Source organism: Mobula birostris, chromosome 13 (genome assembly GCF_030028105.1).
Source record: "Mobula birostris isolate sMobBir1 chromosome 13, sMobBir1.hap1, whole genome shotgun sequence".
Taxonomy (NCBI): domain Eukaryota; kingdom Metazoa; phylum Chordata; class Chondrichthyes; order Myliobatiformes; family Myliobatidae; genus Mobula; species Mobula birostris.
Window position 1 is genome coordinate 103,188,160 of NC_092382.1, and position 25,615 is coordinate 103,213,774.

Genomic DNA, 25,615 nt, shown 5'->3' on the forward strand with positions numbered 1-25,615 from the left:
TTCTGGCCCACAGGCGCCAAACCCTGGGCCTATGTACCTCCCTGCGCAGTTGGACCCATCACCTCCTCGCCGGGAGACCGCAATCCGAAACAGCATCTCTCCCTCGACGGCAGTCAACACTGGCGCGCCTGAAGGATGTCTGCTTAGCCGGCTGCCCTGCTCTCTCTATCTCTCCCCCTACACTCATGCCTGTGTGGCTGAGACGCCGCCTGTCAGTTCACCGCCTACGCGGCTGACGTCGGCAGAGCGTCAGACGGCGACGGGGAGATGCACGCGAGCGAGACAGATCTCCCAAGTTGGCCAGATTCTCTCTTTCGGGCGCCCTAATAGTTTCCCCTGCTTGTGTCGGTGGTGCCGACGTGCGTCTCATCGAAACCTTTCGTATGTTGAAAGGCCTGGACAGAGTGGATGTGGAAAGGATATTTCCCAAGGTGGGGGAGTCTAGGACATGATGGCACAGCCTCGGGATAGAGGGCGCCCTTTGAAAACACGGAGGCGGAGAAATTTCTTCAGGCAGGGGGTCGGGAATTAGTGGAATTCGTCGCCACACGTAGCTCGGCGTATTTTAGACAGAGATCGACAGATTCTTGATTGGACACGGCATCGGGGGGTTACGGGGAGAAGGAGGAGGGGAAAAAAAGGATCAGCAATGATTGAATGGCGGAGCAGACTCGATGGGCCGAGACGGCCTAATTCTGCTCCTGTGTCCTAGGTCTTTATGGTCTTACCATTCCAGCACCGGTGAGGTCGTTCCCCTGCTCCACCCAACAAGATCCAAAGGGGTATTCTGGTTATTGGTGTTGGCGCGTGGCCAAGTGGTTAAGGCGTCGGTCTAGTGATCTGAAGGTCGCCGGGCCGAGGCGGCGTGTTGTGTCCTTGAGCGAGGCACTTAACCACACACACACGCACTGCTCTGTGACGACACCGTATGGGTCCTAGTGCCCTTCCCTTGGACAACATCGGTGGCGTGAGAGAGGGGAGACTTGCAGCAATGGGCAACTGCTGGTCCTTCATACAACGTTGCCCAGGCCCTGCGTCCTGGAAACCTTCCAAGGCACAAATCCATGGTCTCATGAGACTAATGGATAATTAATAATAATAATAATAATAATAATAATAATAATATTCTCCTTTCTGAGCGGAAAGCCTGCAGGTGTATTCTCCACTGGCTGTGTATTGCCTTTTCCGCTCCTGACAGTCGGCCAGACGCCTGCCTCAACTCAGGGGGTGACTACCTCCCTGGATTGAGGAGCGTGCCTTATGAGAATAGGTTGAGTGAACTCGAGCTTTTCTCCTCGGAGCGACGGAGGATGAGAGGTGACCTGACAGGGGTGTATAAGATGATGGGGGTCGTGTGGCTAGTCAGAGGCTTATTCCCGGGGCTGTGATGAGCGGGCACAGTTTTAAGGTAACACACATCAAAGTTGCTGGTGGACGCAGCAGGCCGGGCAGCATCTCTAGGAAGAGGTACGGTCGACGTTTCGGGCCGAGACCCTTCGTCAGGACTGACGGAAGGAAGAGCTAGTAAGAGATTGAAAGTGGGAGGGGGAGGAGCAGATCCGAAATGATAGAAGACAAGAGGGGAAGAGATGGAGCCAAGAGCTGGACAGGTGATTGGCAAAGGGAATATGAGAGGCTCATGGGACAGGAAGCCCTGGGAGAAGCAAAAGGGGGGAGGGTGAAAACCCAGAAGATGGGCAAGGGGTATAGTCAGAGGGATACAGGGAGAAAAAGGAGAGAGAGAGAAAGAATGTGTGTATATAAATAAATAACGGATGGAGTACGGGGCGAGGTGGGGCATTAGCGGAAGTTAGAGAAGTCAATGCTCATACCATCAGGTTGGAGGTGCTTCGAAGTTGGTACAGAGGAGATGCCAGGGGTAATTTTTTCACGCGGAGAGTGGTGAGAGCGTGGAATGGGCTGCCGGGGGCCGTGGTGGAGGAGGGTACGATAGGGTCTTTTAAGAGACTCCTGGGTAGGTACATAGAGCTCAGAAAAATCGAGGGCTATGGGTAACCCTAGGTAATTTCGAAGGTAAATACATGTCGACACAGGCCTGTATTGTGTCGTAGGTTTTCTTTGTTTCTATCCCATCTATCACCTACTCGCGTTTTTTTTCCCCGGAATATCGGGTATACGTTCGTAAATGCGCTTTCAACTTTAAACTTGAAATTGCTTCGCCCCCCTGTAAAGGGATCTAGAATGCCTCCCATACAGATTGTGTCAGCGAGTGGCTAAACTGCACGCGGTAATTTGCAAAGGTCTCGGCCGCGTACAGTTCATATCGGGTTCAGACTTTCGCGCCGGAGTGTATTTGCCAGCGCGGAGCGGAGAGAGTAGCTTTGTCGATCTGGCGGGAGCAAATGACGCTGGAAACGGCGAGGGTGGAGCGCCGCGGGTGGGGCGTGAGACGAGGGGGCGGGGGACGGACACAGCCAGCCCTGAGACACCAGGGCAAGGTCATTTGATCCCGAGCAATTGGTTTATTGATCACGACTGAATCGCGGCCCGTGCATCGGTTCTTCGGCCCACTCGTCCAGTTCTGCCCCTTGCCGCCACGGGGCACAGGCAGCAATCCGGAGATTGCCACACGGAGCAAAAGAGGGGTGGGGAGGGGAGGCGGGAGATTGGATTCGGTCATCAGGACGATCAGTCCTCGTTTATTGTCATTTAGAAACGCATGCGTTAAAAAAAAATGATACAATGTTCCTCCAGAAAGAGGGGAGAGGGGAGATAAAGAGGGGGAGAAGGGGAGCAGCAGAAGGGAGAGAGGGAGATAGAGGAGAGGAGAGAGCGGGGAAAGAGGGAGGGGAGGGAGTAGGAGAGACGAGGAGAGGGGGAAGAGAGGGGCAGAGAGAGAGGGAGTGGAGGGAGAGGGTGAGGGAGTAGAGGGAGAGGGGTGGAGAGGGGGGAGGATAGAGGGAAGGAGAGAGTAAGTGAGAGAGGAGGTAGGGGTGGAAAGAGGGGAAAGAAAGGGGTGAGGCAGGGAGGGGTGGGAGACGTTGGAGAGGGAGAGAGGCAAGAGGAAGGGTGGAGAGGCGGGGAGAGGGGATGAGGAGGGTAGAGGGGGAAGAGGGAGGAGAATGAGAGAGAGGAGAGAGAGAAGGGACAGAGTGGGAAAGAGAGAGTGGCAGAGACAGGGAGAGAGAGAGGGAGGGGTGGAGAGGGGAAGATAGAGGGAAGAGGAGAGTAAATGAGGGAGGGGGTAGAGGTGGAGGGGAGAAAGAAAGGCGTGAGGCAAGGAGGAGTGGGAGACTTTGGAAAGACGGTCAAGAGAGGGAGTGAGAGGGAGACAGAGGGGAGAGAGGCAGGGAGAGGGTATGAGAGAGAGAGGAGATGGGGAGAGGGGAGAGGGAGGGGGAGAGGAGGTGGAGAGGTAGGGGCAAGAGAGGCGGAGAGGGAGGAGGGGAGAGAGAGAGAGGGGAGGGGGAGAGAGGTGGAGAGGGAAAGACCGGGAGAGGGAGGGGAAAAGGGAGAGTGTGGGGGAGGGACGGGGAAGGGGGAAAGAGAGGAGAGATGGGGTGAGAGGGGAGCAGAATCTAATTCGGGCCTGACGAATTTTGACAGAGTCCCCAGGTCTCACTTGGAATCGCAGGCTTCTTGCAGATGAAATAATTCTCCCCAAAGCAACCCGCAGGAGCAGGGTCGGATGCACAACTCTCGTAGACTGGTTCGAGCGTTTTGTGCAGCAAATTGCATTCTGCTGTCCCACTGTAAAATGGAACAGGAAAGGTAACAGGGGTTGCATTTGCCCGCAGTCAATCACTAATAGGCGAGATTCACGTTCGAGGCTGTCAACAGTCCTAATCCGGGTACCCCATTTTCTCCTCACCGCCCCACGCCAGTTCCCTTCAGCCCTGCATCAGTCCCCACCCGATCCCACACACCCCCTCTCTCCCCCACAGCCACGTCTCGTCTCCAGACTCATCCCACTGCCCCGCTTTCAACCCACCGAGCCGCTTCTCTGTCCCAAGAATAATCCCACTGTCCCAAGCCCGCTGTCAGTCCCCAAACTGATCCCACTGCCCCACCCGCTCACCAGAGCCCCGTGTCTGTTCCCAAACTAATCCCACCGCCCGCAAGCTCGCTACAGCTCCGTGTCGGGCACCACACTAAGCGCACTGGCCCGTTCTTCCTCCGGAGCGTAGTGTCAGTCGCCAAACTAGTCCCACTCTCCACCTTCCATCCTGTATTAGCCATAAGACTAATACCACTGCCCTACTATCTCCCCGCAGCCCCATGTCAGTTCCCAAATGAATCGCACTGCCACACGCCCTCACCACAGCACCCTGTAGGTCTTCAAACTAAACACACTGCCACGCTCTCGCCACAGCCACCAGTCATTCCAAACCTCACCTGTCGAGGCATTTTCCAATCCAGTAATGGCTGCTTCCATTTACAGTGTTGAAAACAAATTTCTGTTAAATAAAATTTCTTTCGTAAGTTCTCTGCATGGAACATTGCTTTTGGCTCCTGGAGTGTACAATGCGTTGGAGCAGAGGGAACTTCACACTCTTTCTGACCCCGGGGAGAGTGTGATGGGACGCTGTGGAGGGTGCTTCATTCGGTGTCTGACCCTGGGAGTGTGTGATGGGACGGTGTGCAGGGAGACTCCCTCTGTGTCTGACCCCGGGAGTGTGTCATGGAACAGTGTGGAGGGAGATTCACTCTGTGTCTGACCAAGGGAGTGTGTGATGGGACGGTGCAGGGGGAGCTTCGCCCGGTATCTAACCCTGGGAGTGTGTGATAGGAAAGTGTGTGGGGAGATAGCTTGACGCCCGTAAGTGTGTTAAGGGACGGTGTGGAGGAAGATTCACTCTGTGTCTGGCCCTGGGAGTGTGTGATGGGACGGTGTGGAGGGAGATTCACTCTGTGTCTGACCCCGGGAGTGTGTGATGGGACGGTGTGGAGGGAGCTTCACTCTGTATCTGACCCTGGGAGTGTGTGATGGGACGGTGTGGAGGGAGAGTCACTCTGTATCTGACCCTAGGAGTGTGTAAATGTACGGCGTGGAGGGAGCTTTGCTCACTGTCTGACTACGGGAGTGTGTGATGGGACGGAGTGGAGGGATTCTCACCTTGTGCCTGATCCCGGAAGAGTATCGCTGGATGGTGTGGAGGGAGATTCACCCTGTGACTGACCCCGGGAGTGTGTGATGGGACGGGGTGGAGGGAGATTCACTCTGTGTCTGACCCCGGGAGTGTGTGTTGGGACGGTGTGGAGGGATTCTCACCATGCGTCTGATCCCGGAAGAGTATCACTGGATGGTGTGGAGGGAGATTCACTCTGCGTGTGACCCAGGGAGAGTACGATGGGACGGTGTGGAGGGAGATTCACTCTTTGTCTCACCTCCGGAGTGTGTGATGGGACGGTGTGGAGGGAGATTCACTCTGTGCCTGACAATGGCAGTGTGTGATGGGATGGTGTTGAGGGAGATTCACTCTGTGTCTGACCCCGGGAGTGTGTGATGGGACGGTGTGGAGGGTGTGATGGGACGGTGTGGAGGGTGTGATGGGACGGTGTGGAGGGACTTCCACTCTGTGTCCGACCCGAGGAGTGTGTGATGGGACGGTGTGGAGGGAGATTCACTCTGTGCCTGATCCTGTGAATGTGTGATGGGATAGTGTGGAGGGAGATTCACTCTGTGTCTGACCCCGGGAGTGTGTGATGGGACGGTGTGGAGGGAGATTCACTCTGTGTCTGATCCGGGATTGTGTGATGGGACGGTATGGAGGGAGATTCACTCTGTGTCTGACCCCGGGAGTGTGTGATGGGTCGGTGTGGAGGGAGATTCACTCTGTGTCTGACCCCGGGAGTGTGTGATGGGACGGTGCGGAGGGAGATTCACCTGTTCATCCATTGAGCTAATTTCCAGCAGCGTTGAACCATTGTTTGAACATTCTTGCTTCGCCTCAGCGTGAGATTTTGCCACCGTTGATATGAAATAAAAAGCGCCTCTCCTGTTGACCCAACCCTGGCAACACGTCTCTTCTGCAAATGGGGAACAGAGAACAGTGAGTGACGATATTGAGTTTTGCTGACCGAGAACCTCTGAACCCACAGGGAGACTTCTTGTCGTTTCTGACATAAATAGTCATGAGTACACTCACTGAAGGGAGACTACCCTGCAACCATCCATTCTTTGCAGATTCGCTCACTGTCGATAACTCGCCTCAAGACTCACTCCCAATGTTCAGCAACAGTTATTACCCCTCAACCATCAGGAAGGAGGTACAGGAGCCTCAGGACCCACACCACCAGGTTCAGAGACAGTTATCACCCCTCAACCATCAGGAAGGAGGTACAGGAGCCTCAGGACCCACACCACCAGGTTCAGAGACAGTTATCACCCCTCAACCATCAGGAAGGAGGTACAGGAGCCTCAGGACCCACACCACCAGGTTCAGAGACAGTTATCACCCCTCAACCATCAGGAAGGAGGTACAGGAGCCTCAGGACCCACACCACCAGGTTCAGAGACAGTTATCACCCCTCAACCATCAGGAAGGAGGTACAGGAGCCTCAGGACCCACACCACCAGGTTCAGGAACAGCTATTATCCCTCAACCATCAGGAAACATAGAAAATAGGTGCAGGAGTAGGCCATTCGGCCCTTCGAGCCCAATGTTCAGCAACAGTTATTACCCCTCAACCATCAGGAAGGAGGTACAGGAGCCTCAGGACCCACACCACCAGGTACAGGAACAGTTATTACCCCCTCAACCGTCAGGAAGGTGGTACAGGAGCCTCAGGACCCACACCACCGGGTTCAGGGACAGTTATCACCCCTCAACCATCAGGAAGGAGGTACAGGAGCCTCAGGACCCACACCACCAGGTTCAGGGACAGTTATCACCCCTCAACCATCAGGAAGGAGGTACAGGAGCCTCAGCACCCACACCACCAGGTTCAGGGACAGTTATCACCCCTCAACCGACAGGAAGGAGGTACAGGAGCCTCAGCACCCACACCACCAGTTTCAAGGATAGTTGTTACCCCTCAGCCATCAGGAAGGAGGTACAGGAGCCTCAGGACCCACACCACCAGGTACAGGAACAGTTATTACCCCCTCAACCGTCAGGAAGGTGGTACAGGAGCCTCAGGACCCACACCACCGGGTTCAGGGACAGTTATCACCCCTCAACCATCAGGAAGGAGGTACAGGAGCCTCAGGACCCACACCACCAGGTTCAGGGACAGTTATCACCCCTCAACCATCAGGAAGGAGGTACAGGAGCCTCAGCACCCACACCACCAGGTTCAGGGACAGTTATCACCCCTCAACCGACAGGAAGGAGGTACAGGAGCCTCAGGACTCTCACCACCAGTTTCAAGGATAGTTGTTACCCCTCAGCCATCAGGAAGGAGGTACAGGAGCCTGAGGACTCGCACCAGCAGGTTCAGGAACAGTTATTACCCCTCAACCATCAGGAAGGACGTACAGGAGCCTCAGGACCCACGCCACCAGGTTCAGGAACAGTTATTATCCCCTCAACCATCAGGAAGGAGGTACAGGAGCCTCAGGAATCACACCACCAGGTTTAGGGATCGTTGTTACCCCTCAGCCATCAGGAAGGAGGTACAGGAGCCTGAGGACTCGCACCAGCGGGTTCAGGAACAGTTATTACCCCTCAACCATCAGGAAGAAGGTACAGGAGCCTCAGGACCCACACCACCAGGTTCAGGAACAGTTATTACCCCTCAACCATCAGGAAGAAGGTACAGGAGCCTCAGGCCTCGCACCACGTGGTTCGGAAAGAGTTACTACCCCTCAACAAGGCCTTACTGAGACCACAACAGGAGTATTGTGTGCAGTTTTCGTCCCCTAATCTGAGGAAAGACATTCTTGCCATAGAGGGAGTACAAATAAGGTTCACCAAATTGATTCCTGGGATGGCAGGACTTTCATATGATGGAAGACTGGATCGACTAGGCTTATACTCTCTGGAATTTAGAAGATTGAGGGGGGGTCTTATTGAAACGTATAAAATCCTAAAGGGATTGGACAGGCGAGATGCAGGAAGATTGTTCCCGATGTTGGGGAAGTCCAGAACGAAGGGTCACAGTTTGAGGATAAAGGGGAAGCCTTTCAGGACAGAATTGAGGAAAAACTTCTTCACAGAGAGTGGTGAATCTGTAAAATTCTCTACCACAGGAAATACTTGAGGCCAGTTCATTGGCTATATTTAAGAGGGAGTTAGATATGGCCCTTGTGGCTAAAAGGATCGGGTGTACGGAGAGAAGGCAGGTACAGGGTTGTCAGTTGGATGATCAGCCTTGATCATACTGAATGGCGGTGCAGGCTCGAAGGGCCGAATGGCCTACTCCTGCACCTATTTTCTATTTTTCTATGTTTCAACCATCAGGAAGGAGCTACAGGAGCCTCAGGACTCACCACCAGGTTCAGGGACAGTTATCACCCCTCAACTATCAGGAAGGAGGTACAGGAGCCTCAGGACCCACACGACCAGGTTCAGGAGCAGTTATCACCCCTCAACCGTCAGGAAGGAGGTACAGGAGCCTCAGGACTCACACGACCAGGTTCAGGAACAGTTATCACCCCTCAACCATCAGGCTTTTGAACCAGAGGGGTAAATTCACTCTGCTTCATTTACCCCAGCACTGAACTGTTCCCACAACCTATGGACTCACTTTGGAAGGACAAACTCCAAGGCAGAGTACAAAGTAAATGGCAGGATACTTGGTAGTGTGGAGGAGCAGAGGGATCTGGGGGTACATGTCCACAGATCCCTGAAAGTTGCCTCACAGGTGGATAGAGTAGTTAAGAAAGCTTATGGGGTGTTAGCTTTCATAAGTCAAGGGATAGAGTTTAAGAGTCGCGAGGTAATGATGCAGCTCTATAAAACTCTGGTTAGGCCACACTTGGAGTACTGTGTCCAGTTCTGGTCGCCTCACTATAGGAAGGATGTGGAAGCATTGGAAAGGGTACAGAGGAGATTTACCAGGATGCTGCCTGGTTTAGAGAGTATGCATTATGATCAGAGATTAAGGGAACTAGGGCTTTACTCTTTGGAGAGTAGGAGGATGAGAGGAGACATGATAGAGGCGTATAAGATATTAAGAGGAAAAGATAGAGTGGACAGCCAGCGTTTCTTCCCCAGGGCACCACTGCTCAGTACAAGAGAACTTGGCTTTAAGGTAAGGGGGATATTAGAGGAAGGTTTTTGACTCAGAGAGTGGTTGGTGCGTGGAATGCACTGCCTGAGTCAGTGGTGGAGGCAGATACACTAGTGACGTTTAAGAGACTACTAGACAGGTACATGGAGGAATTTAAGGTGGGGGTTATATGGGAGGTGGGGTTTAAGGGTCGGCACAACATTCTGGGCCGAAGGGTCTGTACAGTGCTGTACTATTTTATGTTCTATGTTCTATGTTCATCTCACGTTCTCGATATTTATTGCTTATTTGTTTATTTATTTGCCCTCTGCTTTCTGGTTGAACGCCTTATTTTTCATTGAACCAGTTGTAGTTACTGATCTATAGACTTGCTGAGAATGCCCGCAAGAAAATGGATCTCAGGGTTGTATTCACTCCCTGTACTTTAGTTTTGAACTTTGAACTTCACTCTTCATAAGACTATAAGATATAGCAACAGAAGGAGGCCATTCGGCCCGTCGAGCCTGCTCCACCATTCAATCGCTGGCTGGTCCAATTCGTCCAGTCATTCCCCACTCCCAAGCCTCCTCCCCATACCCTCTCATTCCCTGGCTAATCAAGAACCGGTTTATTCACCAAGACCGAGTTGAGCTGCTGGTGCCTATGATTCGAGTGGCGGGTCCCGGCAGCAGATACTCCCGGCTCATGAAATAGCTTAAACACGGTTCATTTATTTTGAGTGATAATCCTTTAAATGGACACAACCTCCGTAAACCGCATTTACATCTCACCGAGAACATCTATATTCAACACTTCCAAATTAGGAAACATGCAGAAATTTCAGACAGAGTAATGGATTCTAGGACACACCGTGTTTCTACCATTATTCTTGCTGTTCCTCGAACCATTCCTCGTAAGTCGACACAGCTGTCTACTTTCATACTCTTTCTCTACCACTTGGGTGACTTCACATTTCTATGAAATTTCCTCAGATACCTTTTTCACATAAATTGTCTCACTGCTTTTCAGACACACGTACACAAGCGACCCACCATTAACGCTGACAAGTTAACTTCCTGGAGTACATAAAACTCCCAACATTAATTGATCAATTATTTAATATGTTCGGTGTTTGTATGCGTCTGGTCTGCAACTTAGTTTTGAAACAAATGTCAAATTTCACAGTGCGAAGTAGGATTTATTACCAGAGTACTGATATGTCACGACATACAACATGGAGATTTTTTTGTCGGGGGCATGCAAGACAAATTTTAAAAGCCCAATGACTTATACAGCAACTCTTCAGCAGCAGAAAGTCAGGTGACGTGAGCTGTATCTTAACTTGAACCTGATTCCGTTTTAAGAACTGAAGACCGGCTCCCGTTTACGACCAACAGCTGAACAAATGTAGTTGGAAATTTAATCCGAATAGTTTAAAGATTTATAGATGGCAGCTACAGAGTTTAGGGAGACGATCTTGGAAAATTACACGAGGCAAACAGGCCCGGGAAGCGGTAACCCAGACACAGAGTGAAGCTCCCTCCGCACCGTCCCATCATACACTCCCGAGGTCAGACACAGAGTGAAACTCCCTCCACACCGTCCCTTCGCACGCTTCCGGGGTCAGACACAGAGTGAAACTCCCTCTACACCGTCCCATCACACACTCCCGAGGTCAGACACAGAGTGAAACTCCCTCCACACCGTCCCTTCGCACGCTTCCGGGGTCAGACACAGAGTGAAGCTCCCTCCGCACCGTCCCATCACACGCTCCCGGGGTCAGACACAGAGTGAAGCTCCCTCCACACCGTCCTTCGCACGGTTCCGGGGTCAGACACAGAGTGAATCTCCCTCCACACCGTCCCATGGCACACTCAAGAGGTCAGATATAGAGTGAAGCTCCCTCCACACCGTCCCATCACACAGTCCTGGGGTCAGACACAGAGTGAAGCTCCCTCCACACTGTACCATCACACACTTCCGGGGTCAGACACAGAGTGAAACTCCCTCCACACCGTCCCGTCACACACTCCCGAGGTCAGACACAGAGTGAAATTCGCTCCACACCGTCCCTTCGCACGCTTCCGGGGTCAGACATAGAGTGAAGCTCCCTCCGCACCGTCCCATCACACACTCCCGAGGTCAGACACAGAGTGAAACTCCCTCCACACCGTCCCTTCGCACGCTTCTGGGGTCAGACACAGAGTGAAGCTCCCTCCGCACCGTCCCATCACACACTCCCGGGGTCAGACACAGAGTGAAGCTCCCTCCATACCGTTCCATCACACACTCCCGCGGTCAGACACAGAGTGAATCTCCCTCCACACCGTCCCATCACACAGTCCTGGGGTCAGACACACAGAGTGAATCTCCCTCCACACCGTCCCATCACACACTCCCGGGGTCAGACACAGAGTGAAGCTCCCTCCACACCGTCCCATCACACGCTCCCGGGGTCAGACACAGAGTGAATCTCCCTCCACACCATCCCATGGCACACTCAAGAGGTCAGATATAGAGTGAAGCTCCCTCCACACCGTCCCATCACACAGTCCTGGGGTCAGACACAGAGTGAAGCTCCCTCCACACTGTACCATCACACATTTCCGGGGTCAGACACAGAATGAAACTCCCTCCACACCGTCCCTTCGCACGCTTCCGGGGTCAGACACAGAGTGAAACTCCCTCCACACCGTCCCTTCGCACGCTTCCGGGGTCAGACACAGAGTGAAGCTCCCTCCGCACTGTCCCATCACACAGTCCTGGGGTCAGACACAGAGTGAAGCTCCCTCCACACTGTTCCATCACACGCTCCTGGGGTCAGACACAGAGTGACTCTCCCTCCACACCGTCCCATGGCACACACAAGAGGTCAGATATAGAGTGAAGCTCCCTCCACACCGTCCCATCACACAGTCCTGGGGTCAGACACAGAGTGAAGTTCCCTCCACACTGTACCATCACACATTTCCGGGGTCAGACACAGAGTGAAACTCCCTCCACACCGTCCCTTCGCACGCTTCCGGGGTCAGACACAGAGTGAAGCTCCCTCCGCACTGTCCCATCACACAGTCCTGGGGTCAGACACAGAGTGAAGCTCCCTCCACACCGTTCCATCACACGCTCCTGGGGTCAGACACAGAGTGAAGCTCCCTCCACACCGGTCCTTCGCACGGTTCCGGGGTCAGACACAGAGTGATTATCCCTCCACACCGTCCCATCACACACTCCCGATGTCAAGCTCAGAGTGACGCTTTCTCTCTCTATACCGCCCCGTCATGAGGAGCGGGTTAAAGAGGGGGATGATGCCTCACCTCTGCTGCTGGTCAACAATTCACAGATTCGAACCTTGGTTTCGTTGACAGTTTTGAACTTCGTTTGCATCACGTTGAACTGCTGTAGGAGATCTTCGTTCCTTCGTTTAAGAACGGACAGTTGAGAGTTGAGCGCAGAAAGATTCTTGCGACTCAGCTGGATATAGTCGGATGTCCCAGATTCAAATGTCGAGTTCAACTCGTGGACCTGTTGACGATATTGGCGCTGGGTCTTGTTCACCTCCTGACATTGATCCCAAAGTCTCCAGTAGTTTCGTTCACAGATGATCAGAGACTGAGGAGTCTGAAACACTGAGAGTTACAATGAGGGAGTGTGTCAGTGACACGGTGTTGTGGGAGTGGGGGTGAGGTTGGTGTGCGTTTCACGTCGCGGGGCATCTTGGTGTCGCGTTGAGGGTTGCGTCGGAGTCGCGTGGAGGGGCGCGTCGGCGTTACCGCGGGGTTTTTTTTTTGCGCCAAACTCCACCCCGCTCTGTTGGTTTCCGGTCTGACTCCGTCCGGACCCCGTTCAACTCACCATAGACCGAGAGCCCGACGACTGTCGCAATGAGGGCGAGTGTAACCAGGCCGAGCAGCCAGATCGTCCAGCTCGATCCACTTCCGACCTTCTCTTTCGGTTCCTGCGTCTGCGGTTCTGTGGAGAGCCCGTTCAGCGTGCGTGTGCGTGTGTGTGTGAATTCAGCCGTGTCCCCACCCCCCGGGACTCCCTTCCACCCACCATCCGCGCTCGCTCCTTTCCGCCACGATCTCCCCCCACCCCCACCCCTCCCGTCTCCCAGCCACGTCCCCACTTCTCGCCCTCAGCGCTGAGAGTCCAGGTGGCGAGAGCGGGGGTCGGCGCCCCGCTGGCTGGAGAGGGTTCGTCGAGTCGGCGACCCATGAACGCAGTGACGAGGACGTCAGGCCGCCCGGTCTGCGGCACATGCGCGTTGGCCGTCCGGATTCGGAGCTGGCCCCGCCCACAGAGGACAGGGGGCGGTGGGTGATGGGAATGTTCTGACTGGGGGGGCGGGGGTTCGGGGTCTGTGATGATTGGCGTTCCATCGTGGTCCGGACTGGGACCGCCGGTGTCTGTGACGTGTATAGGTGATAATGTAGAGGGCGGGTTCGGAGGACTGGTCAGTCCGCATCTGGAGGACTGAATTCGGTTCCGGTCGCCCCGTTACTCTGGGGAGGGAAGGGGGAGGGAAGGGGGAGGGCAGACCCGACGGAGGTTTATAAGAGTCGGCAGCCGGGATGGTATTTGGAAAGCGTCGAAGTGGCTGATACCAGCGGGCATGTGTTGAAAGGTGAGACGGGGTAAGGACGCAGGGCATGTGCAAGGTGAAGTGAGTGGGGAGTTCGTGGCATGCGCTGCCGGGGGGCGGTGGCGGCGGCAGAGACGATAGAGGCGTTAAAGAGATGTGCGTTGCACTTTGGAAGGACAAACCAAAGTAGAACATCCAAGGAAAATGGTAGGGAACTGAGGAGTGCAGTACAACAGAGGGATCTGGGAATACAGAATCAAAATTCCCTAAAAATGGCGTCACAGGTAGATAGGGTCGTAAAGAGAGCTTTTGGTACATTGGCATTTATTAATCAAAGTATTGAGTATAAGAGCTGGAATGTTATGATGAGGTTGTATAAGGCATTGGTGAGGCCGAATCTGGAGTATTGGGTTCAGTTTTGGTCACTAAATTACAGGAAGGATATAAATAAGGTTGAAAGAGTGCAGAGAAGGTTTACAAGGATGTTGCCGGGACTTGAGAAACTCAGTTACAGAGAAAGGTTGAATAGGTTAGGACTTTATTCCCTGGAGCGTAGAAGAATGAGGGGAGATCTCATAGAGGTATATAAAATTATGATGGGTATAGATAGAGTGAATGCAAGCAGGCTTTTTCCACTGAGGCTAAGGGAGAAAAAACAAAACAGAGGACATGGGTTAAGGGTGAGGGGGGGAGTTTAAAGGGAATATTGGGGGGGGGGGGCTTCTTCACACAGAGAGTGGTGGGAGTATGGAATGAGCTGCCAGACGACGTGGTAAATGCGGGTTGCTTTTTAACATTTAAGAATAAATTGGAAAGATACATGGATGGGAGGTGCATGGAGGCATATGGTCCGGGTGCAAGTCAGTGGGACTAGGCAGAAAAATGGTTCGGCACAGCCAAGAAGGGCCAAAAGGCCTGTTTCTGTGCTGCAATGTTCTCTGGTTCTGTGGGAGTGCAGGGAATGGAGGTGGATGGGCAGTGTGCGTGCAAGCAAAGGGCTTGATAGTATCATGAGTGGGGAGCTCAAAGCAGATTTTTTTTAAATAAATTACAAGAAGATCAGAGAGACTGGACACTCTGGTGAAAGTGGAGTTACAGAGACCCCGGGGAGTGTTGTAGAACAGAGTGACCCAGGGGTACAGGGACACGGTTCCTTGAAAGTGGAGTCACGGGTAGACAGGGACCCTGGGGAGTGTTGTAGAACGGAGAGACCCAGGGGTACAGGGACACGGTTCCCTGAAAGTAGAGTAACAGGTAGACAAGGACCCTGGGGAGTGTTGTAGAACAGAGTGACCCAGGGATACAGGGAGACGGTTCCCTGGAAGTGGAGTCACGGGTAGGCGATTACCACGGGGGGTGTTGTAGATCATAGGGACCCAGGGGTACGGGTACACGGTTCCCTGAAAGTGGAGTCACAGGTAGACAAGGACCCTGGGGAGTGTTGTAAAACAGAAGGACCCAGGGGTACAGGGAGACGGTTCCCTGAAAGTGGAGTCACGGGTCGACAGGGACCCTGGGGAGTGTTGTAGAACGGAGAGACCCAGGGGTACAGGGATAGGGTTCCCTGAAAGTAGAGTAACAGGTAGACAGGGACCCTGGGGAGTGTTGTAGAACAGAGTGACCCAGGGGTACCGGGACACGGTTCCCTGAAAGTGGAGTCACAGTTAAACAGGGACCCTGGGGAGTGTTGTAGAACAGAGGGACCCAGGGATACAGGGAGACGGTTCCCTGGAAGTGGAGTCACGGGTAGACGATTACCACGGGGGGTGTTGTAGATCATAGGGACCCAGGGGGACAGGGACACGGTTCCCTGAAAGTGGAGTTACAGGTAGACGGGACGGTGAAAAAGACGTTTGGCACGCTGGCCGTCATCAGTCAGGACACTGAGTACGGGAGTCGGGAGGTCACGACCCAGTTGTACGCGACGTCGGTGAGGCCGGGCTGGGAGCACGGCGCTCGGTTTCGGTCGCCTCGCTGTAGGGAAAGATGCCGCTGAGCTGGAGAGAGTGCGGAGGGAGATTTGCCAGGATGTCGCCGGGACCCCGAGGGACTGAGTTTTGGAGACCGGTCGGGCAGGTGATGCACGGTACCGTGGGACACAGATTAAGTAAATGCGCCCAGATCCCTCCCCCCTCACCCAACCACCCCCTCCCCCCCAGGGCTGGGGAAGCAAGATGGGACAGGTTTGCGTTGAAAAGGCAAAGAGATTTAATAGATCCCCCAGAGGCAGCCCTTTCGTCCAGAGGGTGATCCGGGGATGAAGCGAACTGCCTGGGGAAGGGTACAGCCGGGGACGCGAACACACTTGGGGAGGTGACGCGTCCACCCTTCCCCAGTGACGTTGCGACGGTGAACTCTGACCTGTCGGGCAAGGGGCTGGCCGGTCCCCGCCTCCCGAGGAAGTGGGGGAACTCTCGGCCACGGAGGGGTCCGGATTCCTGAATTTCAGCTCCGAGTAGGTAGTTGCCAGGTTGCCTGGTAAAGGTAGATGGGAGGGGAAAGGAGAGGGGCGTGAGTTGGGGAGAGAGGGGGGGAGAGAGAGGGGCGAGAGCGGGACAGAGGAGGTGAGAGAGAGGGCGGAGTGGGAGGGGAGGGTGGGAAAAGCGAGAAGCGGGAGGGACGGGGAGAGGGGCGAAGGGGAGGCAGGTTGAAGGGAGAAGGTGGGAGAGAGCGCGGGGAGAGGGGAGAGGGAGGGGAGGAGGGAGAGGCCGGGGAAGGGAAGATGGAGAAGGGGAGTTGGCGGGCAGTGGAGGAGAGGAGTGAGAGGGAGGGAGAGACGAGGGGGAAAGGTGGGAGGGGGGGGCGAGAAGCAAGAGGAGGGAGGGGAGAGAGAGAGAGGAGAGGGTGAGGAGAGAGAAGGGGAGGTATATGGGCGAGACGGAGGGGGAGGAAGAGGGCAGACATGGAGGGTGAGAGAGATTGCGGGAAGAAAGGGAGTTTGAGAGGAGAGGAGAGAGATCGGGGGAGGGAGAGAATTCATCATATTGAACACTGAGGATCACAGAACACATGATATAAAATAGCATTGTACAGGCCATTCGGCCCACAATGTTGTGCCGACTCTTAAACCTACTCTAATACCAATCTAAGACTTCCTCCTACATAACCATGTTTGTATCGCCCAGGGGTCTCTGAAGTGTCCCTGATGTATCCGCCACCCCTGACAGCGCGTTCCACACACCCGCCCCTCTCTGTGTTAAACAAAAAACACGTCTGACATCCCCCCTATGCTTTCCTCCAATCACCGATAAATTGCGTCCCCTGCTATTAGCCATTTCCACCCTCCCTCGGGGAAAAGTCTCTGGCCGTCCACTCGATCTACTCCTCTACTCATTTTCTACGCCTCTATCGCGTCAACCCTCAGCCTCCTTCACCCCAAAGAGAAAAGCCCGAGGACGCTCAGCCGCTCCTCATTAAACATGCCCTCTAATGCAGGCAACATCATGGTCAATCTCCTCTGCACCCTCTCTCACTCAGACAGCACCCTGGTGAATCTCCTCTGCACCCTCTCTAACCCAGGCAACATCCTGGTGAATCTCCTCTGCACCCTCTCTAATTCACGCAGCATCCAGGTAAATCTACTCTGCACCCTCTCTCATCCAGACAGCGTCCTGATCAATCTCCTCTGCACCCTCTCTCATCCAGACAGCGGCCTGATCAATCTCCTCTGCACCCTCTCTAATCCAGGCAGCATCCTGGTGAATCTCCTCTGCACCCTCTTTAATCCAGGCAGCATCCTGGTGAATCTCCTCTCCACCCTCTCTAAACCAGGCAGCATCCTGATGAATCTACTCTGCACCCTCTCTAATCCAGGCAGCATCTTGGTGAATCTCATCTGCACCCTCTCTAATCCAGGCAGCATCCTGGTGAATCTCCTCTGCACCCTCTCTAATCCAGGCAGCATCCTGGTGAATCTCCTCTGCACCCTCTCTAATCCAGGCAGCATCCTGGTGAATCTCCTCTCCACCCTCTCCAAACCAGGCAGCATCCTGATGAATCTACTCTGCACCCTCTCTAATCCAGGCAGCATCTTGGTGAATCTCATCTGCACCCTCTCTAATCCGGGCAACATTCTGGTAAAGCTCCTCTGCATCCTCTCTTATCCGGACAGCATCCTGATCAATCCCCTCTGCACTCTCTCTAACTCAGACAGCATCCTGGTGAATCTCCTCTGCACCCTCTCGAAACCAGTCAGCCTCTAGTTGAATCTCCTCAGCACCCGATCTAATGCAGGCAGCATCCTGGTGAATCTCCTCGTAACCCTCTCTAATCCAGGCAGCGTCCCGGTGAATCTCCTCTGCACCCTCTCTAATCTTGGCAGAATCCTGGGGAATCTCCTCTGCACCCTCTCTCATCCAGACAGCATCCTGGTGAATCTCCTCTGCACCCTCTCTAATCCAGGCAGCATCCCGGTGAATCTCCGCTGCACCTTCCCTAATCCAGGCTGCATCCTGGTCAATCTCCTCTGCACCCTCTCTAATCCAGTCAGCATCCTGATCAATCTCCTCTGCGCCCTCTCTAATCCAGTCAGCATCCTGATCAATCTCCTCTGCGCCCTCTCTAATCCAGGAAGCTTCCTGGTGAATCTCCTCTACACCCTCTCTAATCTTGGCAGAATCCTGGTGAATCTCCTCTGCACTCTCTCTCATCCAGTCAGCATCCTGATCAATCTCCTCTGCACCCTCTCTAATCCAGGCAGCATCCTGGTGAATCTCCTCTGCACCGTCCCTAAAGCTCCTAATTCCCTCCTATAATGAGGCGGCCAGAACTGAACACAATACCCCAAGTGTGGGTCTGACCAGGGTTTTTTATTGATCTCCGATATTACCTCGCGGCTCTCCAACCAATGAAGTTCAACACACCGTCTGCTGTCTTAACCACCCTGTCAACTTGCTCGGTGGCACTGAGGGATCTGGGGACGTGGACCCCGAGATCTCTCTGTTCCTCCTCAATGCCCTTAACCCTGAACTCTGCCTCAAATCCGACCATCCCAAAGTAGTTTGGAGAGGGAGGGAAGGAGGGAGGGAACGTCGACTCACACCATGAGAGGCCTGCGTCGGGCATTTTCATGCCTTACAAGGCGCATACTGGAAGTCCGTGTGGGGCGCCACTCCTCGCACAGACACGAGACCAATGAGTGCTTAAGTGACACAAACACGCAGCCACAGCTGAGGCTCGGACTAGCGACCTTCAGATCACTAGACGAACGCCTTAACCACTTGGACACGTGCCCAACACGAAGTGGTTTACGTCACACGAATCCGGTCTGAACTCCATCCGCCGCATATCAGCCCATCCCGGCATCAAGCTGCAGCCGACGGCAACCTCTCCACTATCCTCGACACCAGGCCCGGCTCTGCGCCACTTTCAGGGATCTGGAGACGCGGGGACCCCGAGATCCCTGTCGTCCTCCACGCTGCCAGGAGTCCCGTCGAGCCTCCCGAACTTCATCACGTCGCACTCTTGCGATTGAAGTTGACTTTAAGGCTGGCACGGCTCAAATTGTACACAGTACCGCCTCGTCGCGTTCCCCACCGCGGCCATCACAGGTACCGGTCTCCCTGCAGACAGACAGCGCACCCGCCCCTTCCCAACAAGCCTTCACCTCACAGACCGAAATTCAGAGCTCCTTCCCCACCATTCCTGTTACACCACACCATCACGCCCTCAGCAGACTGCCTCTCCCACTGCGTCCGCTCCTCACAGCCGTTCCCTCAGCGCGCCCTGCTAACACAGTGTTCCCTCCTCACCCCCTCCCACAGTGTTCCCTCATGGCCCCTCACACAGTGTTTCCTTATCACACCCCTCCCACACCGTTCCCACCTCCTCCCTCCCACACGGCTGCCTCCTTACCCCCTCCCACAGTGTTCCCTCATGGCCCCTCACACAGCGTTTCCTTATCAAACCACTGCCACACCGTTCCCACCTCCTCCCTCCCACACGGCTGCCTCCTCACCCCCTCCCACAGTGTTCCTTCCTCACCCCCTCCTACAACGTTCCCTCCTCACCCCCTCCCACAGCATTCCCTCCTCACCCCCTCCCACACCGTTCCCTCCTCACCCCCGCCCTCACCGTTCCCTCCTCACCCCCTCCCACAGTCTTCCTTCATGGCCCCTCACACAGCGTTTCCTTATCACACCCCTCCCACACCATTCCCACCTCCTCCCTCCCACACGGCTGCCTCCTCACCCCCTCCCACAGTGTTCCTTCCTCACCCCCTCCTACAGCGTTCCCTCCTCACCCTCTCCCGCAGCATTCCCTCCTCACCCCCTCCCACAGCATTCCCTCCTCACCCCCTCCCACACTGTTCCCTCCTCACCCCCTCCCACAGCGTTCCCTCCTCACCCCCTCCAACAGCATTCCCTCCTCACCCTCTCCCGCAGCATTCCCTCCTCACGCCCTCCCACCGTATTCCCTCCTCACCCTCTCCCGCAGCATTCCCTCCTCACCCCCTCCCACAGCATTCCCTCCTCACCCCCTCCCACACCGTTCCCTCCTCACCCCCCCCACACCGTTCCCTCCTCACCCCCTCCCACAGCGTTCCCTCCTCACCACCTCCCACACCGTTCCCTCCTCACCCCCTCCCACAGCATTCCCTCCTCAACCCCTCCCACAGCATTCCCTCCTCACCCCCTCCCACAGCGTTCCCCCCTCACCCTCTCCCACACCGTTCCCTCCTCACCCCCTCCCACAGCGTTCCCTCCTCACACCCTCCCACAGCGTTCCCTCCTCACCCCCTCCCACAGTGTTCCCTCCTCACACCCTCCCACAGTGCTCCCTCCACCCACTCCCGCAGCGTTCCCTCCTCACCCCCTCCCACAGTGTTCCCTCATGGCGCCTCACACAGCGTTTCCTTATCACACCCCTCCCACATCGTTCCCTCCTCACTCCCTCCCACAGAGTTCCCTCCTCACACCCTCTCACAGAGTTCCCTCCTCACCCCCTCCCACACCGTTCCCTCCTCACCCCCTCCCACAGCGTTCCCTCCTCACACCCTCCCACAGTTCCCTCATCAACCCCTCCCACACTGTTCCCTCCTCAACCACTCCCACAGAGTTCCCTCCTCATCCCCTCCCACACCGTTCCATCCTCACCCTCACCCAGTCCGTTCCTTCCTCACTCCCTCCCACACCATTCCCTCCTCACCCCCTCCCACACCGTTCCCTCCTCACCGCACCCACAGCGTGCCTCCTTGCACCCACCCACACTGTTCCCTCCTCACCCCCTCCCACAGCGTTCCCTCCTCACCCCCTCCCACAGCGTTCCCTCCTCACCCCCTCCCACACCGTTCCCTCCTCATCCCCTCACACACCGTTCCCTCCTCACCCCCTCCCACAGCGTTCCTTCCTCACCTTCTCCCACAGTGTTCCCTCCTCAACCACTCCCACTGCATTCCCTCCTCACCCCCTCCCACAGTCTTCCCACCTCACCCCCTCCCACAGCATTCCCTCCTCACTCCCTCCCACAGCGCTCTCACATCGCTCCCTCCCAAAACGTTCCCTCCTCATCCCCTCCCACACCATTCCCATCTCACCCCCTCCCACAGTGTTCCTTCCTCACCCCCTCCCACAGTGTTCCTTCCTCACCCCCTCCCACAGTGTTCCCTCATCACCCCCTCCCACAGTCTTCCCACCTCACCCCCTCCCACAGCATTCCCTCCTCACTCCCTCCCACAGCGCTCTCACATCGCTCCCTCCCAAAACGTTCCCTCCTCATCCCCTCCAACACCATTCGCTCTTCCCCCCTCCCACAACGTTGCCTCCTCACACCGCCCCACAGTGTTCCCTCTTCACCCTCCCACAGTGTTCCCTCCTCACCGTCCTCTCCCACAGTGTTCCCTCCTCACATCCTCCCACAGCGTTCCCACCTCACACCCTCCCACAGTGTTCCGTCATCACCCCCTCCCACAGCCTTCCCTCCTCACTCCCTCCCACACCGTTCCCACCTCACCCCCTCCCACAGCGTTCCTTCCTCACCCCCTCCCACAGTGTTCCTTCCTCACCCCCTCCCACAGTGTTCCCTCATCACCCCCTCCCACAGTCTTCCCACCTCACCCCCTCCCACAGCATTCCCTCCTCACTCCCTCCCACAGCGCTCTCACATCGCTCCCTCCCAAAACGTTCCCTCCTCATCCCCTCCAACACCATTCGCTCTTCCCCCCTCCCACAACGTTGCCTCCTCACACCGCCCCACAGTGTTCCCTCTTCACCCTCCCACAGTGTTCCCTCCTCACCGTCCTCTCCCACAGTGTTCCCTCCTCACATCCTCCCACAGCGTTCCCTCCTCACACCCTCCCTTAGCGTTCCCTCATCACCCCCTCCCACAGCATTCCCTCCTCACACCTTCCCACAGCGTTCCCTCCTCACCCCCCCACACCGTTCCCACCTCATCCCCTCCCAGTGTTCCTTCCTCACTCCCTCCTACAGTGTTCCCTCATCACCCCCTCCCACAGCCTTCCCTCCTCACTCCCTCCCACAGCGTTCCCACATCACTCCTTCCCAAAACGTTCCCTCCTCATCCCCTCCCACAGCGTTCCCTCCTCACCCCCCCAAACCGTTCGCTACTCCCCCTCTCACAACGTTGCCTCCTCACACCGCCCCACAGTGTTCCCTCCTCACTCCCTCAGACAGTGTTCCCTCCTCACCGTCCCCTCCCACAGTGTTCCCTTCTCACCCCCTCCCACAGTGTTCCCTCCTCATCCCCCTCCCACAGCATTCCCTCCTCACCCCCTCCCACAGTGTTCCCTCCTCAACCCCTCCCGCACCGTTCCCTCCTCGCCTCCTCCCACAGCGATCCCTCCTCACTCCCTCCCACGGCGTTCCCTCCTTACCCCCTCCCACAGTGTTCCCTCCTCATCCCCCTCCCACAGTTTTCCCTCCTCACCCCCTCCCACAGTGTTCCCTCCTCACCCCCTCCGACAGCGTTCCCTCCTCAACCCCTCCCACAGCGATCCCCCCTCACCTTCTCCCACAGCGATCCCTCCTCACCCCCTCCCACAGTGTTCCCTCCTCACCCCTCCCGCACCGTTCCCTCCTCACCCCTCCCACAGCGTTCCCTCCTCACCCCCTCCAACAGCATTCCCTCTTCACCCCCTCCCTCACCGTTCCCACCTCACTCCCTCCCGCAGCATTCCCCCCTCACTATCCACACCGTTCACTACTCACCCACTCCAACAGCGTTCCCTCCTCACCCCCTCCCACAGCGATCCCTCCTCACCCCCTCCGACAGCGTTCCCTCCTCAACCCCTCCCACACCGTTCCCTCCTCACCCCCTCCAACACCGTTTCCTCCTCACCCCCTCCCACAGTTTTCCCTCCTCACCCCCTCCCACAGTGTTCCCTCCTCACACCCTCCCACACCGTTCCCACCTCACCCCCTCCCACAGTGTTCCTCCCTCACCCCCTCCCACACCGTTCCCACCTCACACCCTCCTACAGTGTTCCGTCATCACCCCCTCCCACAGTCTTCCCTCCTCACTCCCTCCCACACCGTTCCCACCTCACCCCCTCCCACAGCGTTCCCTCCTCACCCCCTCCCACAGTGTTCCTTCCTCACCCCCTCCCACACCGTTCCCTTCTCACCCCTTCCCACAGTGTTCCCTCCTCAACCCCTCCCACATTCTTCCCTCCTCACTCGCTCCCAAAGCATTCCCTCTTCACCCCCTCCCACAGTGTTCCCTCCTCACCCCGTCCCACACCATTCCCTCCTCAATCCCTCCCACAGTGTTCCCTCCTCAGCCCTTCCCACAGTGTTCCCTCCTCACCCCCCCCCACAGTGTTCCCTCCTCACCCCGTCCCACACCATTCCCTCCTCAATCCCTCCCACAGCATTCCCTCATCACCCCCTCCCACAGCGTTTCCACTTCAACCCCTCCCACCACGTTCCCACCTCAACCCCTCCCAAAGCGTTCCCGCCTCATCCTCTCCCACACCGTTCCCTCCTCACCCCCTCCCACAGTGTTACTTCCTCACTCCCTCCCAGAGTGTTCCCTCATGACCCCTTCCACCACGTTCCCACTTCACTCCCTCCCACACTGTTCCCTCCTCTTCCTCTCCCACACCGTTCTCCCCCCGACAATGTTCCCTCCTCTACGTCTCCTACACCGTTCCCTCCACACCCCGTCCCACACTGTTCCCTCCTCACCCCCTCCCAGAGCGTTCCCTCATCAACCCCCCCACACCATTCCCTCGTCACCCCCTCCCACAGCCTTCCCTCCTCACTCTCTCCCACACCGTTCCCACCTCACACCCTCCCACAGTGTTCCCTCTTCACACCCTCCCACAGTCTTCCCTCCTCACCCCCTCTCACACCGTTCCCTCCTCACCCCCTCCCACACCGTTCCCTCCTCACCCCCCCCCACACCGTTCCCTCCTCACCCCCCACACCGTTCCCCCCTCACCCCCCACACAGTTTTCCCTCCTCACCCCCTCCCACAGCATTCCCTCCTCACCCCATCCCACAGCGTTCCCTCCTCACTCCCTCCCACAGCATTCCCTCCTCACCCCCTCCCACAGCATTCCCTCCTCACTCCCTCCCACAGGGTTCCCTCCTCACCCCCTCCCACAGCATTCCCTCCTCACCCCCTCCCACAGCGTTCCCTCCTCACCCCCTCCCACAGCATTCTCTCCTCATAACCGCACATAGGACGCAGTCTCGTCACCGCCCCTCCCTTCGGGTCTCCCTGACGCATTCTGAAAGAGGGAATCGGTCGGGTAACGAGCGCCCCTTGCCCTGAGACTCTCTCGGCAGGACCGGACACGTCACCTGAAACACCGTCAAAGCAAAAGAAACAAGACTCAAACTCCACCTGTCAGGATGCGAGGCTCAGGAACCGGCTTGAATTTCAGTTCCAGGTACGTCACGTTCGGTTCAGCTGCGGACAGAACAGTGCGGGTCAGTCAGAGAGTGAATCTCCCTCCACACCGTCCCATCACACACTCCCGGGGTGAGCCAGAGAGTGATTCTCCCTCCACACTGTCCCATCACACACTCCCGGGGTCAGACACAGAGTGAATCTCCCTCCACACCGTCCCAACACACACTCCCGGGGTCGACACAGAGTGAATCTCCCTTCACACCGTCCCATCACACACTCCCGGGGTCAGACACAGAGTGAATATCCCTCCACACCGTCCCATCACACACTCCCGGGGTCAGACACAGAGTGAATCTCCTTCCAAACTGCACCATCACACACTCCCGCGGTCAGACACAGAGTGAATCTCCCTCGGCACAGTCCCATCACACACTCCCAGGGTCAGACACAGAGTGAATCTCCTTCCAAACCGCCCCATCACACACTCCCAGGGTCAGACACAGAGTGAATCTCCCTCCACACTGTCCCATCACACACTCCCGGGGTCAGACACAGAGTGAATCTCCCTCCACACCATCCCATCACACACTCCCGGGGTCAGACACAGAGTGAATCTCCCTCCACACCGTCCCATCACACACTCCCGGGGTCAGACACAGAGTGAATCTCCCTCCACACCATCCCATCACACACTACTGGGATCAGACACAGAGTGAATCTCCCTCTCGACCGTCCCATCACACACTCCCGGGGTCAGACACAGAGTGAATCTCCCTCCACACAGTCCCATCACACACTCCCGGGGTCAAACACAGAGTGAAGCTCCCTCCACACCGTCCCATCACACACCCCCGGGGTCAGACACAGAGTGAATCTCCCTCCACAACGTCCCATCACACACTCCCGGGGTCAGACACACAGAGTGAATCTCCATCCACACCGTCCCATCACACACTCCCGGGGTCAGACACAGAGTGAATCTCCCTCCACACCGCCCCATCATACACTCCCGGGGTCGGACACAGACTGAATCTCCCTCCACACCGTCCCATCACACACTCCCGGAGTCAGACACAGAGAGAATCTCCCTCCACACCGTCC

The 25,615-nt window shown here is 56.2% G+C and overlaps 1 protein-coding gene across 1 annotated transcript in view; it reads right to left on the bottom strand.

Moving 5' to 3' along the window:
- Positions 1-2,483: 2,483 nt before the first annotated feature.
- Positions 2,484-25,615, bottom strand: part of LOC140207241 (uncharacterized) — a 45,675-nt gene continuing 22,543 nt past the window's right edge. The window contains exons 2-8 of the mRNA XM_072275675.1: positions 24,506-24,571; positions 16,061-16,174; positions 12,970-13,086; positions 12,432-12,743; positions 5,849-5,991; positions 4,357-4,418; positions 2,484-3,711 (exon numbers count right to left, since the gene is read on the bottom strand). Of these exons, the coding sequence (XP_072131776.1) occupies positions 3,540-3,711; positions 4,357-4,418; positions 5,849-5,991; positions 12,432-12,743; positions 12,970-13,086; positions 16,061-16,174; positions 24,506-24,571 (986 nt within the window). The 3' untranslated portion in view covers positions 2,484-3,539. The remainder of the gene's footprint in view (positions 3,712-4,356; positions 4,419-5,848; positions 5,992-12,431; positions 12,744-12,969; positions 13,087-16,060; positions 16,175-24,505; positions 24,572-25,615) is intronic.